This window comes from Trichechus manatus, unplaced genomic scaffold (assembly GCF_000243295.1).
Source record: "Trichechus manatus latirostris isolate Lorelei unplaced genomic scaffold, TriManLat1.0 scaffold00167, whole genome shotgun sequence".
Classification (NCBI taxonomy): Eukaryota; Metazoa; Chordata; class Mammalia; order Sirenia; family Trichechidae; genus Trichechus; species Trichechus manatus.
Window position 1 is genome coordinate 3,731,058 of NW_004444103.1, and position 22,550 is coordinate 3,753,607.

The window sequence follows — 22,550 nt, forward strand, 5'->3', positions numbered from 1 at the left end:
GGGGGGGACAGTCTGGTTTCTAACCTTCGGGACAGTTCCGAGCAGAGCTGTCCCCGAGGAGGGGCGTGGATGGAGGGAGGTGTTCAAAGAGCGTCTCATCAGAATGCAGAAGGCACCGCCGCGTGTCCCCTGAGAACTGAGTCTATGTGCGTCTTCCATTCCTCCCGGGAGTCGATCTTTTCTCTTCCCAGCAGGTGTTATCTGGAGTCTGTCTGGACTTCTGGGGAGTTTCGATTACTATTTTGACTTTAACAAATTATTTTTGATGAAGCGATGTCTCGAACTAGATTTCGTACCTTCTGGACCCAGCTGAGGGCTGGCCGAGGAGGGCTGGGCTGGGGGTGGGGAGTGCGGTGGTGAGAGGTCCCCTGTTGTCCCTTGCAGATCGCTGCTACTGTTTTGCCCGCGGGGGTAGGATGTGGTGAAAGGATGGGGCTTCTCCCTCCCCGGGCTCACAATGGCCAGAGAAGATTCCGTGAAGTGCCTGCGCTGCCTGCTCTACGCCCTCAATCTGCTCTTTTGGGTAAGTCAAACAGTTCCACTGCACCAACAGGTGGGGACGGCTGGACCCGATTTTTTACAGTCACTAGATAAAGCGCCAAACGGCATGGCTAAGCATTAATTAATTACATGGGATCACACCCACCATTTTTCAGAGAAGTCAGTTTCGACCGTCTTAAAATGCCTTTGATCTAGCTCAAGTTCCATTTGTAATTAGAAAAAAGAAATCTGCTACTGGATGCTAGTGGCAGTAAAATTAGACTTGGAGTTAATCTCGGGATATAAATAAATGCACGTGCTTGTGCTTGTAGATAAAAAAGTCATGACATAGTACTTAGGGAACCGCGCGCGTTTTCAGGAATTTCAGATAAATGTGCAAGCCATAAATTTTTTCTTTACGTCATCTTAGCCTATAAAATCTGGTTGGGGCAAGCCGTCTTAGTAAGTTTTTGTAGGGATCCATACCCAGATAGCCTATCAAAAGATTGGGCAGATTTTCGATGGGATTCCATACAGTCTGAAAAGGTGGTTTTCATGTAACTGTTTCCAAGTTGGCAAAGCGTTAGGGAATTTTCTGTATGCTTTTGGAAAAATCCCATAACCATTTAAGGAAATAAAATACATAAAATTTAACAAGCTCATGGAAATCTTTATGTATGCCTTACGAACTAGTGACTTTTTTATGCTGTATGTTCGGGCATCAATTTTTATAAATATTATAATAATCACATTAATATTTATAAAATTTATGAGGAAAATCTAAAAATTGAAACTTTCAGAGTTGCTTTAGGAAGCTGTCATGCTTAAACAGATTTTTTTTGCCATATTTTGTTTTCCATTAAAGATTTATATTTAAACTGTTAGAAATTTTAATTTTATTTTAAATAAATTTTATTTATTTGGCTGGCTGGCTCGTGTTGACCAGTCTTTTTCAGAGGGCTCTTACGTGTGATCTCTGCTGTTGTTGTTAGGTGCCTTCAAGTCGATTCCAACTCATAGCAACCGAATGTACAACAACGAAACACTGCCCAGTCCTTTGCCGTCTTCACAATCATTGCTGTGTTTGAGCCCATTGTTGTAGCCACTGTGTCAATCCATCTGGTTGAGCGTCTTCCTCTTTTTCTTTGCCTCTCTGCTTTACCAAGCCTGATGTCCTCCTCCAGGGACTGATCCCTCCTGATAACATGTCCAAAGTATGTGAGATGTAGTCTTGCCGTCCTTGCTTCTAAGGAGCATTCTGGTTGTACTTCTTCCAAGACAGATTTGTTCGTTCTTTTGGTAGTCCATGGTATATTCAGTATAGGATGACATTTTGGTAAAGCTGCTCCTTATGGATGGCATCATTTTAGGGTGGCAAATTAAGCCTTACTACAATGACTGATGTGAAAAATATCTAAAACTTCAGCATTTTTTTTCTTAACATGAAAATTAAAGCATTGTATAATTAAATTTACCATTTGAAAATGTAAAATCACTAATTGATCTTCCTGTTTTTCTTAAGAGGCATATTTTTAAGTGAATCATTAAATTACCTGCTTAGCTATAAGGCGTTAAGATTTTGAGCTCTGGTTCTTTAAAATATATAATTATCATTCCTACTTGCTAGTTTATCACTTTTCTACATTATATTTTCTAATTATGGAATTATCACATTTTATAATTGAAACAAGCTTTAAAGATGACCTGGTCAAACTTCCTTACTGTGTGGATAAGGAAACTAAATACAGGTGCAGTGCCTTGCTCAAAGCCAGATTGTCCACCGGTGATGGTACCAGGAACAGAAGAACTCTGCTCTCTTGCCCCTAGACAGTGTCATTAATGTGTAGCCCTAGTTTTGCATCTTGGAATCACTAAGATTTTTTTATTTAAGAAAGAATAATGCTTTGGAAAGTTTCTTAATAGTCTGCATTATGTGTGTTTGGTGGGGGGCGGGATAAATAAAAATATTTAACAAAAATGTTGCTCTTCTGAGAAATAAAATTTGCTTAAGTGTACCCACTCCTTAAATTCTTCCAAGACTGTTTGTACCTCTGAATAATTTAAAATGCTATTTCATTGTTGTTATCATATATTTCCACTTTGTGGGTGTGTGTGTTCTGTAATCTATCTATTTTGGTTGCTTCCCCCTTTCCCCAGTTTTGACTGCTTGCCCTTTTTCCCTATTCTGCCAACATCACCTCTCCTCTCCTCCAACCAAGTAATACATGTTACCAGCCTAGTGTGTATCACTCTGTGTTTTTCTTTGTTTCATACGAAGTTATATTACTCATACCTGTCCATATATGGAGCCCTGATGGCGCGGTGGTAGAGAGCTCCGCTGCTAACCAAAAGGTCAGCAGTTTGAATCCACCAGCCCCTCCTTGGAAACCCTATGGGGCAGTTCTGCTCTGTCCTATAGGGTTGCTATGAGTCGGAAACAACTCGGCAGCGATGCGTTTGGTTGTTTTTTTTTTCCTTTTGGTCCATATATATCCATTCAAATTCATGTGCACTCGCGATTTTTTGTTAATTGTTTTTGTCATTTGGGTTAGATTCCCAGGAGTGGAATTGCTGTGTCAAAGGGTATGTAATAACAACAACAACAAAATAGTCAACATTTATATTGTTCCTACTCTGTGTGGCAGTAAGAAAATGTATTTAATATATTTTGCCCTAAATGGTTTATCAGTTGATTTCATGTATGGTATCTGTTGCTATACAGTAGTTAAAATTTTTATAATGTTAAATACATCCTTCTGTTCTTTTAAAGCACCTTCATTTCTTGTCTTGTTTAAGATTTCTGTTTCCATGTGAACTTTAAGATTATTTTATCCAATCAAAAATATTTGTTGAGATTTTTGTTGGAATTGTATGAGATGTGTATGCTTTGAGAAAATTGGCATTATTCTTTTGATAATAAAGCCATTTCTGTAGATCCCATGTTTAACTGCTGAGTCAGAAGCATTTTGGAGCCTGTGCTGGGCACATTCCTAGGCTCCCTTGCGTTACCCTCTCATCTAATTCTCAAAACAGGCCTGTAAAATAGTGTCTTTTTTTTTTTTTAATTCCCATTTTATAGGTTAAAAAAAACCTGTAGAAGTTCAGTAACTTGTTAGTATGTACCAGAACAGGGATTCAAAGTCCAATTTTTGCCCCCTAAGTGCAGGAGAAGCTATATTACCGGCAACGGTGGTGGATTTATTTGCAGCTGAGGGGTAATGTAAACATCCTCAGTACAAAGGGATTAGCTGTGCACCTGCCCATTCCAAGTCCTCTGAGCGGTGCTTCTCAAACTTTAATGTGCACAGGAATCACCTGAGTATCTTGTAAAAATGCAGATTCTAATTTGTAGGTCTGGGTTTGCACCTGAGAGTCTGCATTTCTAGAAAGCTCCTCTGTGATGCTGCTGCCACTGGTCTCCCACTTGGAGAATCAAGGCTTTAGTACTTGTTTTTGTTCTCATTGGAGTTAGAAGTAGAACAAACAAGTGTAACATATGAACCCTTCTTCTTGAACCAGACTTCACATCCTGGACATGGAGAGAGTAATTGTATTTCCCTTTGCTTTTGCAAGATTGAGAAATCTTCTCTCTTCACCTGTGGGCTCAAAAGCTGTAGCCTTTTTCTCTTTCCCTGCATTTTTGATAGACCCATTACTTCTGTTTCTACTGCGTTGATACCCTCTCCCCTTTTCTACCCCACAAGGATTTTAGGGAAAGGAAAAGTAATTCTTAATTGGGAAAACACCGAGAACCTGCAGTATTTTGTTTTGCATTCCGAGAGTTGAAAATCAAATTGAGTGGTTTTGTTTTTAAAGTAAATATTTACATATCTTGAATATTTAATTTTTTGAAAAGTGTGAGACATCAGTGTGTCTAAAAGGAACAACTCTCAGCACATTCAAGATCTCTTTGTTGCTATGGATCCAGTTACCTTGATTTGCCATGTGGAGTGGCTATTCCATGTTGTGTGGAAGCGTGATCTCAGTATGGCTGTAACGGGATTGGTAGAGGGTTAATAGACTTTCTAGGTTTGTCATGAGTGTTGTGGACTTGTAATGGGAGGGGGGATATAGGGCACATAGGGGACATAGGACATAGTGCACATGAGTAAACTGTCCTTTGAGCTCATTTGAGACCGTGATTCACATTCTGTCCATGATGGAGCAAGGAAGTGGGTTATTTTTCTCCAAAAATTTTGAGCTTTTCCTACTGTAATGGTTTATTAGTTGAATAAATGAATATTTTCCTCCAATTTTAGAGACAACGTCTGTGGCTTTATGATATGAGTGCTTATTGTTCTTTGATGATAATTTTCTGCTATTACAAATACGGACAATTCCTAAGATTGGCTAACACAACATCCTTCAAATATGCGTATTTTTATTATTTTCTAAAAGTATAATACACCATCTGTAGTTTTTAACTCCCATTTCTCACAATCAGATAAGAACTGTTCTCTTTCACTTACCATTACTCAAGATAATAGCAATAAGGAGGAACTGCCCTATTTTACAAGACCCTGAGTGGTGCACACGGTTAATGCGCTCACTGCTAACGGAAAGGTTGGTGGTTCAGGTTCACCCAGAAGTGCCTCAGAAGAAAGGTCTGGTGATCTACTTCTGAAAAATCAGTGACTGAAAACCCTATGGAGCTCAGTTTTACTCTGACACACATGGGGTCACCATGAGTCAGAATCGACTTGACAGCAGCTGGTATTGGTACCCTGATTAAATGTGAAAATAAACTTATAAATAAAAGACTAAGAAGTAGACAAGAAATCTGGTTTACATTTTTAGAGTGTGTCTTAGTTATCTAGTGCTGCTGTAACAGAAATATCACAAGTATTTAACAAGCAGAAGTTTATTCTCTCTCAGTTTAGAAGGCTAGAAGTCCGAATTCAGGGTGCCAACTCCAGGGGAAGGCTTTCTCTCTCTCTCAGCTCTGGGGGAAGGTTCTTGTCATCAGTCTTCCCCTGGTCTAGGAGCTTCTCATTGCAGGGACCTTGGGTCCAAAGGACACACTCCTCCGCCCAGTGCTTCTTTCTTGGTGGCATGAGGTTCATCTCCTCTAGATTAGCTTCTTTCTTTTATATCTCAAAAGAGATTAACTCAAACTACAACCTAATCCAGTAGATTGAGTCCTGCCTCAGTAGCATAATTGTCTCTAATCCTGCCTCATTAACATCATAGAGGTTAGGATTTACAACACACAAGAAAATTCCATGAGATCACAAAATGGAGGACCACCACACAATACTGGGAATCCATAACAAGGGGATAGGCAAGGTAGATGAAACAACAGAAGGCTCAATCTTGTGCTTCTTTTTCTCTGGCCACCTCTAGTGAACCTCATGTATTTGACTCTTTGGGCCCTGAAGAGTTAGATACCAAGATTCTTAGCAAGTTGAAGTTTGCTTTCACACGGCATTTCTATACCAAAAAACAAACAAACAAACCACTGCTGTTGAGTCGATTCCGACTCATAGTTACCCTCCCTATAGAAAAGAGTACAACTGTTCCATAAGGTGTCCAGGGCTGTAATCTTTACAGAAGCAGACTGCCACATCTTTCTGCTGTGGAGTGGCTGGTGGGTTTGAACTGCTGACCTTTCAGTTAGCACACAAGTGCTTAACCACTGTGCCATCAGGGCTCCTGGCATTTCTATAGTCATATAAAAAAAAAAAAGTACTACTTTTAAAATTGCTGCTCCCCAGCTTTACCCTATGAATGGCATAAATGGTTTCTTTAACTCACCCTGAGGAATAATGGGGAGCCCTCCAACAAATGACCATTGCTTTTTAAAAATAAACTTCATTCTCAGTGGAATTGTGATGTCACTATCAAAACTTAACTTGATTTTTAACTATGTGAATTCCTTTAGTCTCAGGGGCAACGCTGATACACTTTTTTATACAGTGTGGCTCCGCTGAGCAAAGACTCGAGCCATTGCATGCTTCCTAAGGAATGCTTTTTGAGGACAAGTGCATGGAGGATTCTTTGGCGCGCATCGCTGCTGCAGATGGGAACAGTAGGCCCCTCACTCACCCGCCTCTACCCAGAGAATAGTCACAGGCTGGGAAGTTGGGGGAGTGGAATTTACTGGAGTTGGACTGCTCTAAAACTTTAGGGTGGAGTGCGGCATTTTCCCCTTCTCTTATCTGCTGGGCCTGTAGGGTGGCCATATAACTTAGCATCTAAACTGGACAATTTTGAGAGTGAAGTGAAGGGAATGTCTCTACTAACAATTGCACCCGGACAACAGAGGCTTAAAGTGGACCTCTCCTGGTCAGACCAGGATGCATGGTTACCCTATCCGTAGGATGACCTGATGCTCTAGAACACTATCAGTAGAATAGATAATGAGTTAGTTCCCGGGTGCCACCGATTATTTGGCTCTAATCAGTGCATGTTTATGCCTAAGTGATACCCACAAATAATCATCAGACCTCATTTCAGCCATTGTTCACTTTGCCCGTTTTTTCCTAGGCTAGCAAATAGTGTTGTTTTCTCTCATTTCTGCTGCTCATGCCCTGAAAGTGGGGCTGCTGAGGCATGAACTGAGAAAAAAGCAGAAGGGAGCAGGCATGGAAACATAAAGCGGACATATGACTAAGCAGTACTTACCCTGGGATGCCCACCTCCAAATCAAGGATTGATCTTATTTTTAGATAGATAGATAGATGCTGTCACATCGACTCTGAATCATGGTGACCTTATGTACAACAGAATGGAATGTTGCCCATACCTGCATCATCCTCCGAATTGCTGGCATATTAGAGTCCGTCTTTGCAGCTGTTGTGCCAACCCATCTCATCCTCGTCCTGGTTGGCCCCCTACTTCACCAAAATGATGTCTTCCTCTAGTGATTGATCCCTCCTGATGACATGTCCAAAGCAAGTGAGTCGGACAGTGTTCTATCGTGATCCATAGGTTTTCATTGGCTAATTTTTGGAAGTAGATCACCAGGCCTTTCTTCCTAGTCTGTCTTAGTCTGGAAGCTCTGCTGAAATCTGTCTACCATGGATGACCCAGCTGATATTTGAAATACCGGTGACATACCTTCCAGCATCATAGCAACAGGCAAGCAACCATAGTATAGCAAACTGACAGACAGGTGGCAGATCTTACCTTTACATTCTAATAAGTAACAAATTGAATGCTTAAGAAAAATTAAAAAGTTTCTTGTCCAGTTTCTCGATTTGCAAGATGATGAAACAGAAGTTCTGAAAGTTTGAATTACTTGTCTAAGTTTTCTTTGTAGAGACAGAACTGTAACTAAGATCCAGATCTCTCTTTCACATTCTGTTTTTTGATAAGAGTTTACATAAAAAGAAAGGTGCTTTTAGATATCAGTCATCCTTGAACAGAAATTCTTTGTGTCACTGCCGCCTTATATGAGACGATATTATGTATGGCAGACATCTGAAGTATTTTAAAGTCTGTTTTGACTACTTTGTACAAACTGTAAGTGTACATTTGATAGTAAATTGAGGGAATTTTCATACATATACAATTCTAATTTAGAAAACAACTTGACTCAGGACTTGTTTTTGCATAATTAGATTCAAGCAAAATCAGAATATGGCCCCAACACAGCAAATTTCATATTTCTAAGTATTTGTGGAGAGCTAGAAGTTTCTAAGCGTTTTGCAAGACAGAATGAAGCAAATGTCCTGTAACTAGTGTATTGAATGTATTTCCGTAATGTAATACTTGAGTTATTTTCTAAATAGTTCCTTAAACTCAAAATGCTATTTTGCAATATGGGAGTAGATGTAAGGAGCAATAAGCCTAGTAGCATATGTTAACTACAGTGTTCGTAATAAGTTAGTCATCATGAGTCAGAGTTGAAGAATTGTTTTTGTAACTAATTTGGAAAATTAGCAGAAAATGCCATTATCCATAAGGAGTCCTGAATTGCCCACATAAGATGGACTACTGGATTTAGTAACATCAGGATTAATTATTCAGGTGGCCTGTTCTCATTTTTGGAGCCCCAGTGGCATAGTGTTTAAAAGCTACAGCTGCTAACCAAAAGGTTGACAGTTCAAATCCACCAGCAGCTGCCTGGAAACCCCGTAAGGCAGTTCTGCTCTGTCTTACAGGGTCCCCTATGAGTCAGAATCGACTCGAAGGCAACAAGTTTGGTTTTTTTGGGTTTCGGTTCTCAGTTTAGTTTCTCGCTGTGGGCACATGCTCTGTTTGTTGTTACCTTTAACACTTCCTCAACCCAGTAGGGGAAATCACTCTTTGAGTGATTTAATGCTGCTGAAATTGATGCCATGAGAAAAAGCAGTTGATTCTGAGACTTGCTTGTTGACTGTAGGATAAGTCTTTGTGCTGATGTTATTTATTTCGACTAATGTCCTGTGCACAGCTGCGATGCTTGAGCACGCTCCTTTAAAAAAAAATCAGCAGGGCAGAGTGGAATCCAAAGTTTGTAGTTTAAAAGACTTTTGAGAACACCTAAGCCAGCTTCTAACCTGATACATAAATCTTTGAGCCAGTCATTCTGCAAGCATCTGTGTACTGAAACACTTCCAGTGATAGAAAACTTAGTTCTTGTTAAAGCCTCTCCCAGTTTTGTTAAAGATCTTTAAGAGTTAGCTTGTCTACGCGTTTGAAATCATCTCCTTTATTCTTTCATTCACACATCTAAAATGTATTAGGCTACACTACTGGGGCGGGTGTGCTACTGCATGATGGGGATATAAAGATGAGTGAGCAATGACCTGTGCCTTCAAGGAGTTTACAGTTCTCATGGGATGAGATAAAACCAAACCAAACCCATTGCTATAGAGTCAATTTCGATGCAGGGCAACCCCATGTGTTACTAGTGGAACTGCTCATAGGGTTTTCTTGGCTGTAATCTTTATGGAAGCAGATTTCCAGGCCTTTCTTTCATGATACCCTGGGTAAGTTCAAACTGCCAACCTTTGGGTTAGTAGTTGGGTGCAAACCGTTTGAGCCACCCAGGGGCCTGGTGGAGTGAGATATTGTTAGGTGCTGTCAAGTCAGTTTCCACTCATAGCAACCCCATGTGACAGAGTAGAACTGGCCCATAGGGTTTTCTAGGCTGAATCTTTATGGAAGCAGGTCTTTCTTCTGTGGATCCACTGGATGGATTTGAACCACCAAACTTTTGATTGGATAAAAATGGGAAACAATGTGATCACTGCTCTATGAGATCTGTACAAATGGTATTGAGAAGGAGGAGGCCAGTGGGTAAGGAAGGAGTTGAGAGATAGTCTTTACACTATAGCTGATGTGTGAACTGGCCTTTAAGGATAGGTAGAGGTTGCTCGGTGATGAGAGTGGGAAGGCTGGGGCGGATGGCATTCCAGGCAGAGGGAACTGCACTGAGGCACTGAGCGAAGGCAGAGAGGCAGTGGAAGATCTGTACGGTGCATTTTGGAGAAATAGAAGTAATTGTTTGTGGTCCAAGTACAGAATCTGTGCAGGAAGGAGCTGGCAGGAAACAGTATTGAAGAGAGAGGTTAAAGGATGACTGCAAAAGGCCTTGTGTGCCATGCTAAAGAGTTGAAACTTCATTATCTAGGAGGGAGCTGGGGGAAGAGGGGGTGAGGGTTGGGGAGGACTGATAAGGGGCAGTAGATGAATTCTCCCTTTCTATATGGGAGACCTGGGTTTGATTCTTGGCCATTGCATCTCATGAGCAGCCACCCGTGTGTGTTGCTATGATGCTGAACAGGTTTCAGCAGAGCTTCCAGGCTAAGTCAGACTAGAAAGAAAGGCCTGACAATCTACTTTTGAAAAGCAGCCAATAAAAACCCGATGGATCACAGTGGTCTGATCTGTAAGCAATCATGAGGCTGGTGCAGGACCGGGCAGCCTTATGTTCCATTGTGCATGGGGTTGCCATGAGTCAGGAGCCAACTCCACAGCAGCTAACAACAACAACACATTATGGCCTTATAAGCAGAAGAGTAATGTGATCTGTGTTTTACAGAGGTAACTGAAGGATGAATTCAAGGTGGAATGTGTGAGATGGAAAGTTCTATTATAAGGTGATTGTAATTGCCTGGCAAGAGAGGACGAGGGCCTGCAGGAGCCAGAAAAGACAGGAAAAGGGGAGGAATTCACCAAAGGCATTGCAGGAACAATTGGTAGGACTTGAAACTAATTCGAAGTAAGGCTGAGGAAGAGGGAGGGAGTCAGGTTGCCTGCCAGGTTGTCAGTTGGTGTGATTGAGGAGTTGATTATGCCATTTATTGAGATAGGAAGAGTGGTGGGAGGGACAGGCAGGCTTTGAGGGGGATGGAGAGGAGTTCAGTTTTAGAGATCTTGATATTGAGAATGGAGCCCTGGTGGTGCAGTGGTTGAGAGATCGGCTGCTAACCATACAGGTCAGCAGTTCGAATCCACCAGCTGCTCCTTGGAACCCTATGGGGCAGCTCTACTGTGTCCTGTAGGGTCGGTATGAGTCAGAATCTACTCGAGGGCAACGAGTTTTGGTATTGAGAATGCCATGGTGGTTCCGGAGGTAGATAGGTCATAGAGCTTGATCCCTCTGCCATTTGATAGATCTTCAAATAGCTGACGCTTCCGTTTCTGAACTGATTTCGGAGTAGTCTAGTCTCTTAAACTGACTGAGAAAGATTAGGAGAAAGCTCTAGGTTAAAAGTGACTTGAAGTAATAAAAGGTAATATATAGAAAACCTTATTCTGTTTGTTAGTCACATAAATCCTCTATGAAGTAGGTGTGGTTATTACAACATATTATAGATGAGGAAACTGAGGCTTTGGAAAGATTAATCGGCATGCCCAGTGTCCGCTGGAATTCAGACCTAATGCTTTACGATTCAGTGGCTTCCCATTGTTACTGTGGTCAACACCGTACCCCTTAAAATGGCCTCTCAGACTGTACGATCGGGCTCTGCCTGCTTTTTCATTCTCATCACATGCCGCTTTCCCTTCCTGGAACCTATCATGTTGCCTTCCCTTCACCTGGGATTTGCTGCTTTTTCTGATTAGAATGTTCTTTTTCATCCCCTCCCAACCCCCGCTAATTAATTGGATAATTATCCTTCAGATTTCAGCTCTCTTGGAGAAAATCTCTTTCCCTCTTGGAGTAAGCTATGCATCCCTGAAATGGGTTTTTATGGCAACTTGGGCTGTTCCTTCCCACCACTTACTACAGTGTGAAGTTACGTATTTATTTCTCTGGGTTGATTAATGTGCGTCTTCTTCACCAAGTTCATTGCTCCACAGAGTAGAGATGGTGTCTGTTTTGCTCATCAGTGTATCTCCAATACATCACACCAAAAAAACTTGATTTCAACTCATGGCGACCCCATGTGTTTCAGAGTAGAACTGCGCTCCATAGGGTTTTCAATGGCTGGAATCTTATGGAAGTAGGTCACCAGGCCTTTCTGTCCTAGCATTGTCAACCTTTCAGTTAGTAGGTGAATGCAAACCATTTGTGTCAACCAGGAACCTAGCACAGTGCACAGTGCCTGGCAAAGAACAGGGATCAAGACCTATTTTTTGAATGGAAGAATGACATCAAAGCCCAGGCTGTTAACCATTTTACTGTACAAGAAATGTCTTGGAATAGTCTGTTTAATAGAAATACTCATTTTCATTGTAAGGGAAGAACCATGTACAATGACAATCATTGAAACTATGTCACACAAAATGAAGAATGAGATAATTCATTGACACTAGACTTGGGGCTTTGATATTGAAAACTGGCTAAATAGACTATAAGAAATTAGAAGATGGGGAAACCAAGAGCAGCCATTACTTTGAACAGTGATAAAGATAGGAGAGAATTATTATAGGTCAAAAGAATTCAAGGTAATTTAAGTAAAATAGCAAGTCAATAGATTTCCTGTCCCTGTAACAGACTAGGAAGAAAGGCCTGGCAGTCTACATGTAGCCAAGCAGAAGGAAAACACATAGCCTCAGATCTAATCAAGGAGCCCAGGGTCCTCTGCTAGCCCTAGGTCTGACCTACTTGGTAACTTTTATTAGGTTTATAATGTGTTTTTGAATCACAGCAGAAATGAGAATAATAATAAACCCATTGCTGTCGAGTCAGTTCAGATTCATAGCGACCCTATAGGACACAGTAGAACTGCCCCATAGGGTTTCCAAGGAGCAGCTGGTGAATTTCAACTGCTGACCTTTTATTTAGCAGCCGGGCTCTTAATCACTTCACCACCAGTGCCCCTAGAATAATAATAACTAGTGTAATTTTACTCTAAACTATAGTTCCAGGTTCTTAACCTACTTTAGGCCATGGATCCCTTTGGCAGTCTTGTGAAGCATGTGGACCCATTTTCAGAATAATTTTTTTTAACACGCAAAACAGTGGATTACAAAGAATTAATTACCTATTCACAGATTAAGAACCACTGAGCCCCCACTGATGAAAGAGTATAGTTCAGATATTCAGAGGCACCTCACCATTAAAGACTTTTCTCCCCATTTTTGGCAGCCATTGAGGTTCTCTGCCTAGAGACCCATTATTTTTGTAAGGTTGTTAAGTGGTGGTACTCTATCATGCCTTCTGTATTTATTAGCAGAAATTCTTTTATGAGAAGTGTTCTCTCTTTAAGTCTTTGTTTCATTCCTTAGTTTATATAGGAAAGTTAAGATAGATACTGGATTATCAGTTTTCTGAATAATGAGTATCCAGCATCCTACGAAAGGGAACAATGAATTCTGTTTAAATGTTATAAATTATGAGTTTTTAGATTTTATTGTATTTGATATGCTTCAAATCGTTATTATTATTATTATTTTGATTCTCAAATAAAAAGCCCTTTCAAGTTAGCCCTTGTGTCTTTTTGACCAGCTCAGTAGTATTTGATTGTTTCCTTGCTTTTAAGTATGACAACATGTTCTAAGCTCATCTTATGCAGTTGATAATCTACTTGTTCTCTGGCCTCCTCTTCTTGAGTAATTCCTGCCCTGAACCTGGAATCAGCCGTTTAATAGTGTAGTTTTTCTGTATCCTATTGAGTGGCATTCTATTTAGTGGCTATGGCATGACTACAACATGGAATGGCAGATATTTATAGCAATAATAAATTTTAACAGGTGGGAAATGGTGATTAGGAAATGAAAATCATTAAAGTTTGATCATTAATCCTGAGCTAATGTTGCATAAATCCTTGGTAACCAACCAGTTTGTATTTTTTTCTCCCTAGTTAATGTCCATCAGTGTGTTGGCGGTTTCTGCTTGGATAAGGGACTACCTAAATAATGTTCTGACTTTAACTGCAGAAACAAGGTAGGCTTCAGAACTAATGATTAATTTCTTCCATTAGACATTTTCAGTGCTGGTTTTTAAGTAACTTTGCCCTCAACTGTTTAGGTGGTAGTGCCATTCCATGATCACCTGGGAAGCTATTCTTGCCCCTGGGTACCTTTGTTGCTGACACTTGCATTTTCTAGCATTCTCGTTAAGGTGCGCCACTGGCCTGAGAGAGGGTTAGGGGCAGCTGGTTTCTAAGGATATTTCTGCATATGGTAACCCCAGCCATCCGCAGTCTTGACTGTGCGTCGGTCATGTTATATTTGCATATAAACCCAAAACCAAACCTGCTGCACTCGAGTCGATTCCGACTCATAGAGACCCTATAGGACAGAGCAGAAATGCCCCACAGGGTTTCCAAGGAGTGGCTGGTGGATTCAGACTGCCAGCCTTCTGGTTAACAGCCAAGCTCTTAACTACTGCACCACCAGGGCCCCTTGCATATAAAGGACAGCTATTTGTTTCTGCTGTTTTCCCGGAGAAAATCACCATCAACTTCTTACCTTCCTAATCCTGACTTAAAGAAAACCAAACACCACAATGGCATTCTCTTACCTAGTTTCAAAGGTTGATCCATTAGCATCACAAGGGGCAAATTACTTAACTTCTTGCAGCCTCTATTTGTCTCCGAATGGCAATTGTAATTTATATCTCTCTGAATTGTCGTAAGGATTAAATGAGATACGTTTTTGTAAAGTCCGTAAAGTAATGGAGTTTAGGAAGCCCCTGTTAATGGAATTTTTTGTTATTATTGTTATTACTCCCACGTTGATGGTTCTTATTAATGGATTTTCCATAGTGTTCTAGCAGAAATCATCTCTTTCCCTTCCTCTTTCTTTTGATATAGACAGCTTTTCTTCTGCACAGCAGCCTCCCACATCTTTGGGGGGACTGGTTGTCAGGGAGGAGGAAGGGGCTACACATGGAGTCCCAGATCAGAGATGAGAAGGGATATCCCTCCCAGCTGGGAAATAGCAAAGGGTCCCATGCTTTACTCAGACTAAGATTTCAGAGCTAACAGTAGATCCACTTCTTACAGGAGCCCTGGCGGCGCAGTGGTTAAACACCTGGCTGCTAACCCAAATGTCGGTGGTTCAAACCCACCATCCAATCCTTGGGATAAAGATGTGGCAGTTTGCTTCTGTAAAGATTTACAGCCTTGGAAACCCTATCCAAAAAAAAAAAAAAAAAAAACCAAACCCATTGCCATCAAGTCGATTACGACTTACAGTGAACCTATAGGACAGAGTAGAACTGCCCCACAGGGTTTCCAGGGAGCGCCTGGTGGATTCAAACTGCCGACCTTTTGGTCAGCAGCTGTAGCTCTTAACCGCTATACCACCAGGGTTTCTTGGAAACCCTATGGGATGGTTCTGTTCTGTCCTGTAGGGTCACTATGAGTCTGACTTGACGGCTTTGGATTTTTTTGGTTATCTTATAATTGAAATGAGTTGGTAGGGATGTTTAGGGAGTTCCAGGGAGTTCAGGGCTGATCATGGAAAAAGATACGACCCGGAGATAATAGCTTTGCACAACAAGCTATTTATTGGGGCCATTGCATTTATTGACAACTACATGTAGGGAGTGGTCCCACACAGCAGAAGGTCTTCCTGAGGGAAGGAAGCTCCCAGGGAAGAGGAGAATGGAGGTGGGAGGATGCTTACATATGCCTAAGCAATGTCCTTCGCCGGCAAGGTGGAGAGTCTGTGTCAGAGAGCTCCAAGGACAACAACAACTTGGAGATCCTTGTAACTACAGATTTTATCTTATCTAGGGTTAGCAGATGTTGAGTACAGTTTTATGGGGTATGTAAAGCCTGCAGGCTCTAATTGGTCAAAATTTGCTTTTTTGGGCTATTTTTAAAATAATTGGATGTGTGAAAATTTCAGTTTGGCACTGGCTGGCTTTTTGGGCTAACAAGCCCAGTATGTTATGAAGAAATAACCTGGGGTCAGTACTCAGAGGCCATCTTTGGCTCATTTATAGAACAGAATGCTACTACTTCTTATGAAGAAATAACCTGGGGTCAGTACTCAGAGGCCATCTTTGGCTCATTTATAGAACAGAATGCTACTACTTCTTATGAAGAAATAACCTGGGGTCAGTACTCAGAGGCCATCTTTGGCTCATTTATAGAACAGAATGCTACTACTTGCACGCAAAAGTCAACCAAACCAAAACAACAGTAAGGCGAGTAAGCAAATAAACAAAAACACAATGGCGCAGTTGTATTGAAAGTAGCAATCCTAGCTTTGAGGAGTATCTTTAAATGATGATTTAAACGGTTACTAACAAAAGTCACGATTTTGTCTTGTGCTGTGTCTTGGGCGTATTTTGATTGTATTTCTGTTTATAATACGATGTTCTTCTTTCAGGGTGGAGGAGGCTGTCATCCTGACTTACTTTCCTGTGGTGCACCCCGTTCTGATTGCTGTTTGCTGCTTCCTGATCATTGTGGGGATGTTAGGATACTGTGGAACGGTGAAAAGAAATCTGTTGCTTCTTGCATGGGTACGGTGTTTATATCTTTCCTTTATTATTGTTAGAAAAACCAACCAGTTGTGTGTTCTTTTTTAATCAGTCCGTAAGATACCTGGGTAGGGGACTGTGATAGCTGTGCTCTAATCTGGGGTAATTGTTCAGCATCCTGTGACAAGAGAAGCATTCTTTCCGTGAGAGATGATTTCAATACAAGTATTTCCTGTACTCAGACTGTGAGGTATGGAAATGTGTGTGTTACTGCATTATTTCACTCAGGCTACATGTTAAAATTTCCATTTGAAAGCCTGAGCTCTTTCCAGTCTCAGGGGCCTTATTACCACTCAAAAAGACCCTCAGGACTCAAACTGAGAAGTCACAGTGGAACTGTGTTTCTTTTTAAAAACAAACCCACCATATAAATGCACGTAGAAATCCAGGTGGTGACATAGCAGACATAGATTATAATCCTGCCATTGCCTTTACACATTTTAGTGGGTATAAGGGAGTAGTTTCTATAATCTTATTATTATTATTTTGTAATTCTGAAAGAGTTAGACTAAGTTACTTCTTAAATTCACTTCAGCCCTCAAATTCTGATTCTAAAATCTATAACTGGACTTCTCATAAAAAAATTAGCAAACTTTTTAACATTAAAAATCCGTAAAAATCCGAGTCAATTGAAAATACAGCTTATACATAGATTTTTTAGAAGAGGGTGTTGCATGATATACCGCATGCTACTGGTCCCAGGTAGTGAAGCCAACATATTATTGCAGACACAAGTTGTTGTTGTGTGCAGTCGAGTCAATTCCGACACATAGTGACCCTGTAGGACAGAGTAGAACTGCCCGATAGGGTTTCCTAGGCTGTAATCTTTATGGGAGCAGATTGCCAGGTCTTTTGTCCCGTCGGGAGGCTGGTGGATTCAGACCACCAGCCTTTTGGCTAGCAGCCAAGTGCTTAACCATTGCCCCACCAGGGCTCCTTTGCAGACACATAAGACTCCCGAACAATTAATTCTATATGTTCGTTTCTGTAGTGTACTGGAGCTCAGGGGGAGAAAAAGCCCTGATTGTTACATTTGAGGATTGCTACGGGGTAATACTCCCAGCATGGTCGATTTCAAGCTATCAACGCAACATCACTGAATATAGGTTGGAGTTGGGAAGAGATGAGAATAAATCATCTCTCAGAAGCTGGCTCCTTCGTGCTAGTTTTTTGACTGGCTCCTGCCCCAAGCCCATTAAAACACAATCTTAGCGTGAGGCTGAACTAAAGCTTTGAATTTCACAGCAACAACCCATGTTGATGTTAGGCTTCTTTGAGGATAACCCTTCAGGCCCATGAGTGGAAAACAGAAAACACTGTAGAAAACCAGCCATACTTAGAGAAGGGAAACGTGCCCGCTGCCTTATTTCTCTCATATGGCTATACTGTACAGTGAAAAGGAGAATGGTGGAAGGGTTTGAAATCTTATTTTCCAACTTAAGATATTGGGGCAATAATTTAAATAAACACAAAGGGACTTTATGAAACTTCTGTAATTTGAGGAATGGAAAATTTAGGTCAAACTTTTAAAAAAATCTCAGAATCCTTTCTTAAAACCACAATCTGATAATACAATGATGTCCCATTTATACGACCAATTTAAGTGTGACTGCTATTCTGCCCTCTTCCCACAGCTTGTACCATTCTGGATGGATCCTGGTCAAGAGACTAGGATGAGGGTGGGAGTGGAGGCATTTCATGAAACCACAAAAGCTTTTTAGGAAAACCATTTGAAAACCATTGATGCATTCCATCAGTCTGCTTAAATGCTAATAGGGTAAGCTGTCAAATAAAGTAATTTGGTCTGCTACTTGAAGGCAGGACAGTTCATAGAGACTTGTGAATGAAGTCTAGTTTGTAATGCTGGCAAGAGCCTTATGATGCAAAGGTGACTTGGAGGACTGAGGTTCTAAGGAATATTATCTTATTCATTCATTCTTCAAACACTTATTTAGCACATATACACTACTAGTTATTGCCCTCAGACCAGTGTGTATGACAGACAGTTCAACTATTCTTTGCTAAGACCTGTAATAGGGTATATATGGTTGCAGTGAGGCCAGAAAGGAGGAGATCCAAGCTCAGCCCTAAGGTCAGTGCCAGCCTCTGGGAGGAGGATGAGCATAGATTGACACTACTTTTCACTACCATCCCCTTTGCTTGTTGAATCTACTATTTTTCACGAAACAGCTTTTTGTACCATGCTGTTTCGTGTGTCCATGACTGCCGTCTACATCTTGATTGCTCCTTCCGTTGACAGCCAGTGGCAGCTCATTCCCCATTCCCATCTGGCTGCCTCTCTGCTCCTGGTAAATTTCTAGACCTTATTCAGTCTAGCCTCAGCTCAGCATCTCCATTGCTACAGAATGGTCTGTGGTCCCTACTCCCAGCTACCGATCACTCAACCCATATGCATTTGATTGGCTTCTCAGGCCATTTCTTCCCTGGCTTCCTTTCTAAAGCCCCTGCCTCTAAACAGTTGCCAAGTCCTGTAGATTCTGGCAACCTGAACTGCAACATTGGGAACCTATAATCTTGGGAACCTGTCCCCACTTTTCTGTTCTCATTTGGAATGCCCAAGTTCAGGCCGTCCTTGTTTCCTTAACTAATCTTACTGCCTCTCTTGTCTCCCCTAGTTTACCCAAAACCAATGCTGCTAGGTTAATCTAATGCAACCATGATCATATAACTCCTCTGTTCCAAGACTTTGAAAGACTCCTTACTGGATTATGAAGTGTTTATAGATACCTCAACCTTGCATCAAGAGCTTCTACATAAAGCCTTGATCTGCCATTTTTACCTTTCTTACCTGCTTCATTATTCTTTGGTCAAACTGTGTTTTCTGATCCCTGACCAAACTTTCTTGCCCCTTTCTTCCCTGTTTTTATCTTTCTGTCCATTTAAACCAAACCAAACCCATTGCCACTGAGTCAAATTCCAACTCATGGCGACCGTATAGGACTTGGTAGAACTGCACCATAGGGTTTCCAAGGCCGTAAATCTTCACAGAAGCAGACTGCAGCATCTTCCTCCTGAGGAGTGGCAGGTGGGTTCAAACCACTGAGCTTTTGGTTAGCAGGATAGTGCTTAACCACTGTGCCACCAGAGCTCCTTTTCTGTCCGTGTAGCAGGAAATTTCTTCTTAATACTTTTATCAAAATACTACCAGCTCATTAAGACTTGTCTGAAATGCTACCTCTTGAACTAATGACAGTGATGATGATAAAAAATAGTTAACATTTCTCTGGTTCTTACTGTGTGCTAGACGCTGTTCTAAGAGCTTTACATGAATTAACTTATTTTATCCTTTCCACGATTCTAATGAGATAATACTAAGTGTGCATAGCGAAGAGATAGAAGATTCAGAAATCAGACCGTGGCAGTTCAGTTCCAGACAACATATTTGTAACAACTTCACTTTTTTTTTTTCTTTACCTCTGTAATTGCTGTCTTGTCCTAAGTACCTATAGGTGTATCTCCCATGATATAAAACATTTTACATGTGATCTTTCACTTTAAACCTGACAACAGTCCTCTAAGATGAGTAATTATAAATGAAGCTCAGAGAGGTTCAGTAATTTGTCCAAGGTCACTCAGCAATAAGCGGTAGAGCTCAGATTTAGACCTCAGTGTTTCTGAGTGCCAAGCCCGTGCTCATTGGGTCTTTACTGATGTCTCCGATAGACTCTTCTCAACCTTTGAAGTCAGGTGTGTTGTCCTTATTAGACACTTCCTATTTTTATAATCAGCCCAAACTACCAGGCTCTAAACAACTTGATGATATGAACCATTCACCTTGTCCATTGCTTTAATTAATGGTTATTAAATTGAATAATGCTCAGAAAATTGCAACAGTGAGAGCAGGGGTAACTAGTGCATCAGCCTGAGGATGGTGCCTGGAAGTCATTGAAGAGAGTGAGATTTTAAAGGAGTCTGGCTGTGAGATAGGCTTAGGCTCACAGGTTTAGGCTTGCTTAGACTTGTTAAAGGGGGAAGCTAATGCAAAATGCGACATACTGTTAGGTCTTCGGCAGATGTTCGCAAGGCAACTCTGTGGCTCTTCCCTTTTTGCCTTTTAGTTTTTTATCCTGATTTAAAAAAAACTTAGGAAGTTCTTTATTTTACTTTTGGCTGTAAATATTTAACCAAGCAGAATGGATTCAGTCAGCTTGTCCATTTCCCTGTATTCAAAGTCTTGTTTCACTTTCAAAACCTGTAAAGATTAAGGTAATGAAGCTTTTTTTTTTTTTTTCCTAAGACAACCAGTATCTCTGAAGGCCACCACATCTCAAACAATTACTGAAAAAAAAAAAGCTTGCCCCTGGGCTGTGGTGGCGTTCAGGCAAGAGTCCAAGTGCCATTATTCATCAGATTGGTCAAGAAAAAGTGAGAGAGCCTCAAACTAAATCTTTATAAACACCCTGTCTTCCCCCGCCAAAAAAAAAAACAAAAAAACCCTAAGCTAAGAGGCCACCTTTTAGAAAACAGAAGACATTTCTGGTGAACTTCAGTCGTGAATTTGACCTTTTTATTGAATTACAGATACGAGCCATTAACCAAAAACCCAGTGCCCTCGAGTAGATTTCAACTCATAGCGACCCTATAGGACAGAGTAGAACTGCCCCATAGGGTTTCCAAGGAGCCGCTGGTGGATTTGAACTACTGACCTTTTGGTTAGCAGTCAAGCTCTTAAGCACTGACAAGCTATTGAAACACCCTAATTTAAGGCTTCCAAATAAAATAAGGAAATCCAATTAAATTTACACTTCAGATAAATAACAAATAATATTTAGTATAAGTATACCCCATGCAATATTTAGGACATACTTACAGTAAGACATTATTCGTTGTTTATCTGAAATTCAAATTTAATTGGGCATCCTGTATTTTTATTTGCTAAGTCCAACAACCTTACTATAATTATATTTGTTCTTAATAAATGTGAAACTGTCTTAGAACAAAAACTTTTCTATACATATATGAGGACATTAAAAAGAATTTGATTCTAATTTTATTGGAGAAGACAAGCCAAAATAACTAGGCAAATAAACCTGAATATGTTATGACTTTCAAGGTAGTTCTAGTAGCAGAAATTCCTTCTCTCATTAAAAGAGAAATTGAAGCTAAATGGAAATTGGTTTTAGGCCTTAGATGGGTACTTCCAAAGGCTTTTAGCTGTAGACTAAATGAAATTCATTTGTTATTGCATTCTACCTTGCTATTAACACAGGCATTAGGAGAGCGGTGCGAGCTCAGGGGGAATGTAAACAGATTGAACAGACGTGTTTACACTGTCGACAACAGCTGAATGTCACCATCAGGAGATCATCATTTATCAGAGTGTGATGCTGATATATGTTCAACTATTGGCAAACTACAAGTAGGCAAGTGCTGGTCAGAAATTCAGTTGGAAGCACCTGTACATGTTGAAGACCAGCGTGCTATATTTGATGGGGTAGATATGTTTTTCAGTTTTCTTACTCCAGAGATTTTGCATAAGTCTCTTGATTGTGTGGTGGCACAGTGAGTAAGCGCTCGGCTGCTAACCGAAAGGTTGGAGGTTTGAACCCACCAGCTGCTTCTCAGGAAGAAGATGTGGCAGTCTGCTTCAGGAGAGATTACAGCCTTGGAACCCTCTGGTGCAGTTCTGCTCTGTCCTGTAGGGTTGCTATGAGTCAGAATCAACTTGATGGCAATGTGTTGTTGTTTTTTTTTTTAATTGATTATGTGGAAAGGTTTTTAAAACTTTTAAAAAATATCTAGTGATCAAACCAGATCAGAAATTATCCTCTTAATGGAAATCAAGTAGATGTTTAATGGCCATGAAGAAATTTCTCCTTCTCAACTTCTTATTTAAAATTGTAATGTAAAACTGGAGTATCTTTAAATAGTATAACTAATTTTCTACAGACTCTTTGTTCAAGGACTTCTGTTATGTAGTTTAAACATTTTATAATTATATCAATAGTCATAAGTCATTAAGTTAAAATTAAACTATTAAGCTTAACATCTTTGCTTATTTTCTGTTTATTTTTTTTGTTGATGGTCTAGCAACTTAATTTCTGCATTAAGGTCCATCATATCATTTACTGCATGTTCAGCATCTGCCCAGCTTTTTACCTTTGTCCTCTCAGAAAATACTCAAAGCAACTCTATGTGGTTAGAATGATTTTACAGATGAGGAAAAGTAGCATGCCCAAGGCAATACAGCTGGTAGTTTTTGAGGGTTCAAGTATAGTCTATGCTCAAAGCCCAT

At 40.6% G+C, this 22,550-nt stretch overlaps 1 protein-coding gene across 1 annotated transcript in view; it reads left to right on the top strand.

Moving 5' to 3' along the window:
* Positions 1 to 22,550, top strand: part of TSPAN12 (tetraspanin 12) — a 70,339-nt gene that overhangs the window by 783 nt on the left and 47,006 nt on the right. Inside the window, exons 2-4 of the mRNA XM_004386546.1 lie at positions 385 to 523; positions 13,659 to 13,741; positions 16,141 to 16,276. Coding sequence (XP_004386603.1) covers positions 458 to 523; positions 13,659 to 13,741; positions 16,141 to 16,276 — 285 coding nt within the window. The 5' untranslated portion in view covers positions 385 to 457. The remainder of the gene's footprint in view (positions 1 to 384; positions 524 to 13,658; positions 13,742 to 16,140; positions 16,277 to 22,550) is intronic.